At 63.1% G+C, this 11,869-nt stretch overlaps 4 protein-coding genes across 4 annotated transcripts in view; 2 read left to right on the forward strand and 2 right to left on the reverse strand.

Moving 5' to 3' along the window:
• MNEG_8283 (hypothetical protein) overlaps positions 1 to 621 on the forward strand; it is a gene marked incomplete at both ends in the record, with an annotated part of 2,468 nt that extends 1,847 nt beyond the window's left edge. The window contains 3 exons of the mRNA XM_014043241.1: positions 14 to 178; positions 383 to 460; positions 603 to 621. Of these exons, the coding sequence (XP_013898695.1) occupies positions 14 to 178; positions 383 to 460; positions 603 to 621 (262 nt within the window). The remainder of the gene's footprint in view (positions 1 to 13; positions 179 to 382; positions 461 to 602) is intronic.
• Positions 622 to 1,636: 1,015 nt separating this feature from the next.
• Positions 1,637 to 3,540, reverse strand: MNEG_8284 (hypothetical protein; the record flags this gene model as incomplete). Its single annotated transcript, XM_014043242.1, has 3 exons — positions 1,637 to 1,906; positions 2,298 to 2,920; positions 3,198 to 3,540. The coding sequence occupies 3 exons, from the start codon at positions 3,538 to 3,540 to the stop codon at positions 1,637 to 1,639; spliced, it is 1,236 nt and encodes a 411-aa protein (XP_013898696.1).
• A 1,552-nt stretch (positions 3,541 to 5,092) lies between these two features.
• On the forward strand, positions 5,093 to 6,168 carry MNEG_8285 (hypothetical protein; the record flags this gene model as incomplete). Its single annotated transcript, XM_014043243.1, has 3 exons — positions 5,093 to 5,232; positions 5,460 to 5,662; positions 5,912 to 6,168. The coding sequence occupies 3 exons, from the start codon at positions 5,093 to 5,095 to the stop codon at positions 6,166 to 6,168; spliced, it is 600 nt and encodes a 199-aa protein (XP_013898697.1).
• A 4,702-nt stretch (positions 6,169 to 10,870) lies between these two features.
• On the reverse strand, positions 10,871 to 11,096 carry MNEG_8286 (hypothetical protein; the record flags this gene model as incomplete). The annotated part of the gene is made up of 1 exon (XM_014043244.1): positions 10,871 to 11,096. A coding segment is annotated over one exon (226 nt), but the record flags the coding sequence as incomplete, so codon positions are not given.
• Between the last annotated feature and the right edge of the window lie 773 nt (positions 11,097 to 11,869).

Genomic DNA, 11,869 nt, shown 5'->3' on the forward strand with positions numbered 1-11,869 from the left:
CCCCAATACAAAGGGGCGAGAGCGTGGCCGAGGTGCTGTCCCGCGCCCACCACCACAAAAACGCAATGCTGGACGCCGTCAAGAGCGCGGCGGACGCCGCGGCGGCCGAGGGCAGGCTGGCGCCTGAGGCGGCGGCGCGGCTGGTGGACAACTACGCGCAGCGGCTGATGGGGTACACGTGAGTCTTGGAGGGGGGGCTCTTTGTGCCGTGGTTTGGCGTGCTTTAAGGGGGCCAGGGAGGGTTTGGGCGTGACGGTGGGCGGAGCGTAGGCTGGCGCGTCGGCTGCGGTCTGGGGTTGCGCCCACAGATGCTGGAGGGCGGCAGCTGGCAGCTGTCTTGCCGCGCGTCTGCCCGTCCCTTGCGGTCTGCCAGTCTTACAAGGGCGGAGGAGGCGGGCCTTTCCGGGGCGGGCCTGCTCCGCCGCCGCCTGCGCTGCGCGCGCCGCGGCCCCCTCCTCGCGTGAGGCTTTATGCCCCGGCCAATGGCCGCCCGAACCCCTCCCTCACATCCCTCTGCCGCCCCCTCCCAAACCCCCCTCCAGCCGCCGCTGCTGCCCTTGCCGGTCCACCTCACCTCCCTCCGCCCCTACCCCCATTCGCAGCTACATGGAGGCCGCCTGAGTTCAGATTCATCCTTGATTCAAAAAGTATGTGGCGGCGCAAAAAGTGCGGGATGCCGCAATCCTTACAAAGGCCAGGGTGGCGCCCGCGCCGACAAGCGGCACCCCAGCCGCCCGGCCTCTACCCCTGCGTGTGCTTCCAGGCGCCCAGGGTGTGCCTGCGCGCCCCGCGCGCCCCGCGCGCCACGGTTTTTGGTCCCCTCTCTGCGCAGCGCTGCGAAGAATGAACGGATTTGGGTATGAATACGTCCTGGTGTATGGCCACCCGCGCTTTGCCCGGGGGCTGCGCGGCGAGCGGAGCGGGCCGCGCGCTCAGTGGCCGCATCTCGCAGGAATCTACACCAACAAATTACAATGCGGTCGCTCTTGAATGCTCGACGACACGTCTCTTCAAACGCCCCCTCCGGTTGCGTGAATCAGCTCCAATTGCTATAACGCCGTGCGGCTGCTACATCCAGCTATCCGTATATTGGGTCATGTTCTTGGCTCGGACTTCAGGATCTTTGCATGTGCCAGGGTTTGGGGCACCCCACATCCTATAGTGCAGCCGTGCGGCTTTGCATGGGCCGGCCCCGCTCATGTCATTGTGGGGCAAACGGCGCAGGCCCAGCGCTGGCACATGCCATAAGAAATAGAAACAGCGCTGTGCCGTCCGCCCTGGATGCGGCGCTGCTGCGCGCAGGGCACGGCTTCCATGAGTAATGGATGGAACCAGCACGTGCAGGTGCAAGGTCCGCGGCCGGACTGACATGGTGGGGGCGGTGTGCAGCTCGCTGGAAGGGTGAGCCCTGATCGCTTGATCAATTCAAACACCACTTGGTGCAGAAATGGAAAAGGTCTGTTCAAATGTGAAGCAGATGTACAAAAGCTTCCGGGAACACATCATATGACCACAGACTGACACAACATGAGAAGAAGCGGCGCCGCGCCCCGGCGCATGCGGTTGCGCCGCCAGCAGAAGCTGCCACCTGGGCGGCCTGCTCAGCAAGCTCCCACTGTTCTTGCGCCTGCCGCCCTCACGCGCCGTCGGCGTCCCTCCGCCGCCGCGCCGCCCCCTCCGCCGCGCCACCCAGCAGCGGCGCCGCCTCGTCCCCCGCCCCTGCCCCTGCGTCGCTGCCGCCGTCGTCCAACGGCCCGGTTGCGCGCTTGGCAGCCGCCTTTTCCTGCCATTTGAAATACGAATACAGAATCCCGCCTAAAGTGTTCAGGGCGACGCCGGCGACGCCGCTCGGCCGCATCTTGGCGCCCCCCAGAACAAAGAAGCCGACGATCGTACCTATCACACCCTGCACCGGCATCAACGGTGTTGCGCGAGAAGCGGCAGACAGGAGGGGACGTTATCATTTTCAACATTACTGATCGGGAGCACGACCCAAGGGGCGTGGGGGTGCGCGGGGGGTGCAGAGCTGTGCAGGGACTGGCTCTTGCAGCGTTGGGGGGGGAGCAATGCGCCTGGGGCGCAAAGACACCGATTCTCCCACCCGCCATCCTGTTCCTGCCATTCGACAAGCTGTGAACGACCACAGCAGCACGCCTACAACGCCATCAATCACCCCTGCTACATGATGATGACTGCCACGCAGCACTTGGGCGGGGGCGCTGTCCGCGCTCGCGCACGCCCGCATTGCGCACTTTCCAACCGACGCGCCACCACGCGATGACGTCACCTCGACTCACCTTCAGCACCCCCACGATCGTGGTGGTCAACGCGCTGTTGACCGACGTGCACAGCATCATGCTCCAGTTCAGCACGAACCCGCCCCCGGCGCAGCCCAGCAGCGCGAGAACCAGCTCGAAGGCCGACGCCTTGGCCACCGCCGCCGCTGCCGCCGAGCGCGCGCCGGACAACTCGCCCGTCGCGGCGCAGATCGCGAGGACGAAGGGCAGGTTGAGCAGCGCGTTGTAGTGCAGCATCTCTCCCTCGGAAAGCGCGACGGGCTGCTGCTGCTGCTGCGGCGGCGGCGCCGCCGCCGCCGCCTTGCCGCCGCCGGCCTCGGCATCGCCGCTCGCGTCGCCGCCGTCTGCGTCGCCCCTCGGCGGCGGGCGGGCGTGGCCCCTTGACCGCACCTCGATTGCGAGCATGTACGCGGCCTGCAGCAGACAGGACACCGCCGCGAAGCAGTACGACTTGAGCTCGCCCTCCAGATCATTGAACCCCGCGACGACAGAGCCGGCGCAGACGGTGGCGACGGAGGCTATGATCTGGGGCGACGGCCAGTAACCTCGAACGGCGCGCTTGAGCAGCAGCACCACGAGGGGGGTGTTGCGGCGGAGGACGAGGTACATCGGGAGGTTCAAACCTTGGGTGGTGCGATGAGGGTGGAATGAGGGTGGAGGAGTGTCGGGGCGCACGTTGGTTGGGGCGATTGTTTGTAGCAACGCGCCAGCGTATCCCACGTGCTTCTGTGTGCATGCGGGCATGCCTGGTCACATGAGCTTCCTGCATTTTACAGCAAAGTCAGCCCTGCGAATATAGCAGCGGCGGCCCGCATCATCACGCAGCGCGGCCAGGTCTCCCCAATCGGGGCTGCGCACAGCCGCGTCCCGTCCGTAACAAAGCCCGGCGGGCGCCCTCACCTTTCAGCGACAACAGGCTGAACACAACGTTCCCCAGGTAGAGCGCCGACAGCGGCGCCGCGGACCGCGCCGCGGCGCCGCTCCACGCCGGGAACGCCGCCGACGGCGCAGCGGCCCGCTGGGCGGCGAAGACGGCCAGGGTGAGCGCGAGCTGCAGCAGCAGGACCAGGTTCGTCAATGGGAATAGGATGAAGGCCCACTTGTTGATCATGACCAGGCCAATGGAGCAGGTGCCGTAGAACAGCGCCGCGAACGCTGACAGGGCGACCTGCCTGTCGAGCGCGGCAGCTGCCGCGGCCGCGCTGGCGGTGGCGACGGCCTTCGGCCCGAGCGCGGCCCCCATCTCGCCGCTGCCGTTGGCGCGGCGGCCCTGCGTGCAGAAAGACGGATGCAGGCGGCAGCAGCATGATGGACTCGGTTCGGATGCTCGGCTCATGTGCGCGCCAGTCACCCGCTGCATACTGGGCGCGTTGGGTAACGCTGCACGTGTGCACGGCGCTCGCCGCGTACTCGCTTATGCTGCGTTTGGCTGCTGCCTAGGACTTTTCGTGGGAGCACGCACCCAAATCCTCTGCAGCAAGCTCCCCTCTGGTCGTACGACGGGTCCTGCTGCTCGAGACACACTCGGTGTGTCAAAGGGTGGGTCAGCTCAAGAGCGCCTTTGATGCGAGCTAGCATTCAAAATCAATTGATTATTGGCACAACCCCGATGACAATTGAGTAAAGTATACAACGCAAGGCCATCAAGATCATTACTGCTCGACTTGAAAACGCCGCATTGGCTGCTGCGCCCACAAGTTCAGTACAATTGCTCGCACAAAGGCGGGTCCCATGATCACGGTTCCTCCTGCGCTTACGCCTGACGTGCGGCTCGTCAGGGCGGCGCTCTTGAACGACATTGCGCGGGGACGCCCGCGTGTGTGGCCGCCCAGAATAGTGGACCAGCAGCCGCCGCAGCGCTACACAGGCCAGGGTAGTGGTGGAGCGGGTGAGTGGGGGTCCTTTACTTGCTGGATGTCAGGACCATGGCGCTCAGGACCAGTGCTGGCTGGGTGGGGCTGGACTGGCGGGGAGGCACTCAGGCGCTCCTGATTGAGGCGGGGCCCTTACAAAATCCTGCCATCTGCTCTCAACCACGATGATCACGGTTGACGCGCCCAACCCCTCCCCACCCAATCAGATGTGGAGGTGGAACCGCTCGTGTTTGAAACAGACGACTCGGCCCAGGGCCGAGTCCCCTGCCTGATCCTGCGCCCCGCAGACGCGGCCGCCCCCATCCCCAGGCCGTTGCGGCGTTGGCGACGCCAGCAGCCGGCCGCTGAGCAGCAGTCAGCGCAGCCGCAAGAGCAGCAGCAGCAGCAACAGCAGCAGCAGCAGCAGCAGCAGCAGCAGCAGCAGCAGCAGCAGCGGCAGCAGCAGCAGCAGCAGAAGCAGCAGCGGCGCCCAGTGGTCGTGCTGGGGCACGCCTCATACTCCCGCAAAGAGGCGCTCGTCTCAGAGCTCGCGTCCTACGCAGCGCGCGGCTACGTGGCAGCTTCCATCGACAACCGATACCACGGGGAGCGGGCGTCCTGGGGCGACGACGGCGGCGCGGCGGACGGCGTGGGGGGCCCGGGGGACAGCTATCAGCGGGCGATAGTGCGGGCGTGGCGGGGAGTGACCCCAGAGAGACCCTTCCTGTTGGACACCGCCTGGTGCGGGGCTGTGGGGAGCTAAGAGCCGGGACGGGTGTGCGGGGACGGGGAGGGCCCTCGGGGCCGCGGGCTGTCGGCACGCGCACTTGGCAGCACTGAAGTCCACGCTCCCCTTTGCAGGGGCCCTCTGGCCCTCAGCATCCCTTTTTCAGCAGCTGCTGGCCCCTCTGCGCACTGTGAACCTGCGCCCATGATGACATCATGATGACGCTACTTCTCCCTTTGCTTCACCCCCAACCAAGGGACCTCATCCATTTGCTGGATATCCTTGAGGCGCGCCCCGACGTCGACGCGGCGCGCATTGGGATGGGCGGCATCTCCCTGGGCGGCATGCTGACCTGGTGGGTGCCCGCGACGGCCGCGCGGGCCCGCGCCGGAGCCGCCGTCGACCCGTACCAGAAATGGAGCGCGGCTCGGTCCGCGCGTCTTGGCTATTTTGACCTGCGCCAATGCTCTTGCGATAAAGACACCCTGTATACCCTAGACTCATCAAGTCGCGGCTGAACTGCGCCGTGGCCCGCGATCTCGCCCAACCCTCCTGCTTTTTTGGTCCACTTATTCCCCGCAGGCTGGTGGCGGCGGCGGACGACCGGGTGTCCGTCTCAGCCCCCTGCCTGGGCGTGCAGAACTGGGGCTGGGCGGTTCGAAACGACAGCTGGCAGGCGCGGCTGGGGTCGATCCCCCTGGTGGGGGCGGCGGCGGCGGCGGATATGGGGAAGCTGCGTCCAGACGCTGAGGTCGCGGAGGCGCTCTGGAGGAAGCTTCTGCCCGGTGAGACTGGCGGCGCCGTGTGAATCGAGCTCCCTCACACTTTTCTCTGGAGGCCCCGCAGCGGGGCACGCACGCAGCTGCGGCCAACGCCATCAGCCACTGTTGTGCACGGGTCAGGCTTTGACGCCTGACCCGTCCGCCTCGACAACATCCACCGGCCACTTGAGACCCAACCGACACAACCGACACGACTGACACAACCAACAAAACCGACCCAACCGCCACCAACACCACATGCTTCCACGCCAGGCCTGCTGGACTCCTACGACACGCCGCTGAGCCTGCCCTGCGTCGCGCCGCGCCCCCTCGCCGCCATCAACGGGGCCCTCGACGCCCGCTGCCCGCTCCCGGGCCTGCGTGAGGCGCTCGCCGCGGCGCACGGCGCGTACGGCGCCGCGGGGGCGGAGGCGGGGGCGCTGCAGCTGCGGGTGGAGGAGGGGGTCGGGCACGTGTACACGCCAGCGATGGCGGCCGCGGCCGCTGAGTTCTTTGCTGAGTGGCTTTGACAAACGCAAAGCAGCGCTGGAGTTGTGTGAGCTGTCCAGCAAACCGGCTGGTAAAAAACAGCGGGAGCTTTGATCGCTTGGCATTTCGTTTGTCACTTGCAAGCTGAATCAGCCTCTGGGCTGCGAGAGCATCGTTTGTTTGGCCTGATCACTCATACTTCTGGTTGAACCTGCATGCCTGACCTCTCTTCCGCCCAGGGCCATACCCTGATGGCGCAAACCAAATCCTACCAAAACCTGGCACATTCTGCATTACATCCTCAGGCCGCCCAATCGATTGCACACCCATTGTTTGCAGTGCAAGTTTTAAAGGCCCTTGCTCCTGATGATCACCTGAGCATGCGCTAGCAACTGGGGCGCTGCAGCCGCGGCAACGCTTGCACACATGGCCCGACCAAAAGAATGGTGTGTAAACGCTCGTCGCTGGTGAGGCATGTCCCCAAGTGTGAGGGGTGCAATGGCAGCAGGACGCGGCGTCAGGCGCCAACAGCCGCAGCCGGCACGCCCCATACAAGCGGCTGGTGACAAGAATTGTGCGCCACGTCTTCAGATCGAATTTGCGCGACGGAGGCGCTGGTCAGCCTGCAGCAAGCATGGGACGCGTCGACCGTGCTCACCCGCTAAGTGGGGCAGCAGCCAGGCCCACCAGCAGAGTTTGAAGTAGCCCTGGCACGGCTGGATACAGCAATGATCAGTCTACACCTGGCCTCATTGATCCCGGTTTCTGCATCTCCCGGCCAAAACAGCTGAAACTAGGGCCGATGCATGACCCAGGGGGGGGGGGGGCACCGCAAGCTTACTCATCCCAACCACATTGCAGCAAATCTGCCACCCAGACTTGAACACGCCCGATGGCGTCGCACAAATCGCCCATCATGGCTGACAGGCGCGTAGTATTCAGCCGCGCAATGCCCTCGGACAGCAGCCAGCAATGTGATCATTTTTGATTTTGTCGGTTCTGAGCAAGAGGTGCCCCTCAGGGACCACCAGGCTGCTTCATCAGGGCATGCCCACGCCCTCTCTCACACCCTGGATAATAACGAAACTCAGTGCAGTGCACATTCCTTCCCTCCCCTGCATATTTTTCTGCCCGTGCGTGCGGGGCTGAGTTCCCCCCGTTAAACCACCCACACCCCTGAGAGCCTGTGCTTGGCCCTGATTGGTTCCCTCAACCCTCACGTCAATAGGCTCATTGGCGCAGAGGGTGGACAGCCGCATGCTTTGCATAAAGCTCAAAGTACGTTTGCGTCGCCCGTTGCACGAATGCCTGAACGATGCGGTGACGCCGTTCATCCTCGCGCTCAAACACGCTACAGGCTACGCCAGGTTGGCTGTGAAACTATAACACCTGAGTCTGTCCCTTACAACTTGCACCAAATCTCATTGTTTTGCGTAACACAGAGAGCGACAGGCAGTGGTGTGGGCCCTCGCCTCAAGAGCGCAGCAAGGAACGCCCGTCATTGCAGCGCGGCACAATGCGCGCGTGCCCGTGTGTCACTCCGCGAATCAACTGCCGCCTTCTGCAGCAAAGCGCTGCAGCTGTAAGACGTGTGGGTGACAAAAGCGCGCGCCAGTTCGAACAAGTGCGTTGTGGGGTGAGCAAGAACCGCCCGATGCACAGCCGCAGGCCCTGAGCGCCTGTGCTGTAAGCGAGCCGTCAAAGCGGACGCCTCGCCTTGCCAGGGCGCTACGACGAGACCGAGGTTGCATGACAAGGGAAGCCACCATCACGTGGTCAGTGTGATGTGGAATGTGCCAGGGCGCACCACAACCTCACGCATACAGCACGCTTGTGATACTCCTAGAACGGGCTGATAAGGCGGATCTCGCACGAGCGTGCTGTGTTGTGTTTTAAGCAAGTACGTCAGCCCAAAGGTGTGCAGTGGCTGCTGGGCGGGGGCGGGCAGTTCCGAAGCGCGTCGAGAAAGCGTGTTGATGGGTGGCGGTGGAGAGATGCTCAAAAGGATCAGCGTGGGCGCCTGCAACCTCCAGCAGGTGCCGGGCGCCATTTGCTTGGCTGCTGCAACCAGGCATGCATGGGCACAACGGTGAGATGGCATTGAACCTTCAAATAGGTGCGCACAGCGGTGAAGCACGCGTTTTCACATGGTGGGATGGACGTCGCACAGACCGAGCCCGTTTGTTCTTTGGTCCAACACACAGCATTAGGTCCTAACTGTGCAGAGCCAGCAAATGGGTGGGTGGTGTCATAGCTGTCTGTGATGCACAGTGGCGCCCGCTGAATGCAATACAGCAGAGGCACAGTTTTTTGAGGTGTTGTAGCAGTCCAGGTATCACGTCTGCACCAGGTGCATGTGCATGCCCACTTTCAACAAGGGTGGGTGCAAGACACAAAGGCAGCCAGTTCTGCTGTGCAGTGAGCAGTTGACAGGCCCAGAAACGTCGGAAACATGTGGGCGCGCGGTGGCGGTGGTTGCGCCTGGATGCGGCTGGTTGTTGCAACCCGCAACCACCGCCTTGGTTGTGGGTACCCAAAGATTGACCAGTGGTCGCCACAACCAGCCGCCTGTTTGCGGGGACCCTGGGTCGCCGCAACCATGCGGCGGGTTGTGGCGACCAAGGACACTGCGCCACGTATGCTGCGGCCCGTGCTCCTGACCCTTTGCTGATTAGGAAGCATGCGTATAGTGCGATTTTACATTTTTAAATAAGGTACTGGCTTATGCTAGTGCGCAGCAAGGTGAAACACCACCAAGTTGCTGGTCAAGTGCATTGACAGCAATGCACAATAATCTGACCTTAACAACACACCAAGCTAAAAATTTCAACGGACACGGCAACGGTTTTGCAAACCATTTATTTCCGCATAATGGGCGCGCCATAGGGCCCAGGCGCGCGCGGAGCGGCGTCCTCGGCGGCATGGTCTTCTCGGGACGCCAGGGGTGATGGCGACTTGGGGCATGCGGGGGTGCTTCTTGTTGCCCGGTGCAGTACAATGGCCCAGCGCCATGTTTCCTTGATCGCCAGCGGGGCGCTTGGCAGCGCGTCGAGCCGCACCCAGGAGGGGCATGGTGGCGGCTGGCTTGTTGAAGGCACTGTCTAAAGATTGCGCGGTGGGGAAGGGTACACACCAACCTTAAGTAGGTGGCAACAAATGCGAGTTTGGTGCCAAATGCTAACAACGAACGCAGCCGGGCAGCAGGCGCTGAGTGGCTCAGTGTGACAGCTGGCTCAGCCTCAGGAGGCTGGGCAGGGCAACCCGCGGACCGCACTTCATGCGGGAGATGCCTCTAGATGCAACTGCAGCTTATTCACCCAAAAACACGAAGGATCACCTCCAGGGGCTGTGGGGGCCGCCGGATTCATGACTCGGCCGACTTGTGATCATAGCTGCGGGCTAATGGGTATCATAGGCTGCGATGTTGCGGAAAAATATTTGATCGCCGTCGGAACAACAGGCAAATGGGGAACCGCAGATTTAAACGTGCCTGTCGTGCCGTTGGAAGTCGCAGGAAGCCGGTGGCGCGACAGCAGTGCGTCTCTGTGTGTTTAAATAGGCGACATTGATGGCAGAGGTGCTGTACGTTGCCAGCGGCCAGGCCTTGCTGGACAGGCGCCCTCTGGGCCGCTGAGCGGCGCAGCCTGAATTGTGCGCAGCGCCTCGCATCAGGGCAGCAAGAGCGGTTGGGTGCACAACTTGCGTGCGCATGTTTTCACCCACTTGCACGCCGCAGGCGGCCTGCGGGATGTGCACTTACTGTACCGGCATCAGGCTGCTCAGTTCTGGGTGAAGCCCATGTGTATGACCACACCCTATGGGCCACAAGCTGCAGCCCTTGCCAACAGAGCGCATCTGCTACAGAAAAGCACAAATTTGTGCTGGGGTTGCCGCAAGCTGCCCGGGCTTGCAACAACCTCAGGCTTGGTTCTTGGCAACCCGCAACCCGTCGCCTGGTCACGGCGACGGTTCTGGGGTTGCGTGCGCGCAACCCCGGCAGCAACCGGCGTCAACCCGCAGCAACCTGGGCCTGGTCACTGCAACCAGGTCCCATATGTTTCCGACGAAGGCGTTCACATGAGTCTTGAGCAGCAGCAGCTGTGTGTGTGTTGTGGGGCGGCAAAGTAGGCAGAAGGGAGACACGAGCTTGATGGACCATCAGCTGGGTTGTGAGACAAAGCGCTTGTGCTTCGGGGAGGCGCAGGAAGAAGGACGCAGGGGGCGCCAAACAAATTCAGGAGAAGCAACAACCCAAGTTTTTGGGTGCTTCAGCAGGCGCCTCTGGCGCTGCACGCTGCGCATGCGGCAAGAGCAGAGGTGGATTCCATCCACTGTTCAAAGGCACACACGCCTGGCAGGGGCGCCCAGGATTATCATCGTGTGGATAGCACACGAACATCAGAAGTGCGCATAGCAGTGTTGGAGCAGCGGGAACGCGGGGAAAAACCATCAACCCAGGCGCTTACTAGGCGCGGCTGTGCCATGGTCGGTGAAGTGTGTGCAGCCCACTCCCACACACTCGCTTTGGAGCGGCCCTTGAGGCACGCATGAGGACCCACCCTGGCAGGACATTCACAGCGCCATGCAGCCGGCTGACAGGCGTGCGGGAGGACGAGGCATGCATAAACAGCAGGCCAACAAAAAAGCTGGGGCGGTTGCGCTGCACACAGGCGGCCTGCTCGCTGGGGTACTCCCCCTGTGCGAGCTTGAGCCCTTGCCGTGGGTCAGCGCCCACCTGCACACTCAGCAGCTGCGGTACCAGAGGCCCGACGCCTGGCCAAACTGCGCGCCCGCGCAAGAACGCGCGCGCGACTGGTCAACAAAATAGCAGTTGCAGGAGATCGCCGCCCCGGTGACGGGGTTGCGGTTTGCGTTGCGGCACGCGCAGGCCAGGTTGCTGCCGCCAGTCAGCACCCCTGTGGCCTCGCTCGGCACAGTGGGTACAGTCGCCACTGTCCTCATTGCCGGCCTGCATGAAGCGTGCCGTGGCGGGTGCGTGTCCGTAGCAATGTGGTGTGTGGTTTTGGTGCAACAACGTCAAGCGTGAGGGGCGGTGGCACCCCGAAGCCTGCAAATTCCTGCAGGAATTTGTCTATGCAGCTGCACAGACAGGAGCCGACGGCCCAAGGCGCACGAGGCGCCAACGCTCTGAGGAACCAACGAGGCGGGCGCGTGTGCGTGCCCCCAGGGGAGCGAAGGCAAGCAAAGCAGACATGGGGCTGACGCGGACGCTGCTGTTGAAAATGTGGGTGTGCGTGCGCGTCTCACTCACTGCTTGATGCGGTAGGCGAAGGCGAACTGGTAGTAGCCTTCGGCCGGCAGCCTTATGCCGGCGGCCCGAGTTGAGCACGCCACGCGGAGCACGGTGCCCTTCAGGCCAAACGTGGTCCTGTCAATGACTGGCATTGTGATCCTTCCCGCCAGCGCGCTGTTAGTCATGGTTGTCAGGATGGACTGCACAAGGCGATTCAGGTCGTCGCCCTGTGGGCGCGTTCAAGATAGCGCGCGCGCACGTGTGTGTGTGTGTGTGTGTGTGTGTGTGTGTGTGTGTGTGTGCGTGTGTGTGTGTGTGTGTGTGCACACGGGTTGTGTGTGTGTGTGTGTGTGTGTGTGTGTGTGTGTGTGTGTGTGCACACGCACTTACATGCACATTCTTGCACAACGTGCGTGTTTGCATGCAGGCGCACGTTAGGGCACGCGTGGCTGCAGTGGTGGCCACCAGGATTAGGATTAGGATTAGGA

The sequence above is a fragment of the Monoraphidium neglectum genome (genome assembly GCF_000611645.1).
Source record: "Monoraphidium neglectum strain SAG 48.87 unplaced genomic scaffold scaffold01557, whole genome shotgun sequence".
NCBI classification, from domain to species: Eukaryota; Viridiplantae; Chlorophyta; class Chlorophyceae; order Sphaeropleales; family Selenastraceae; genus Monoraphidium; species Monoraphidium neglectum.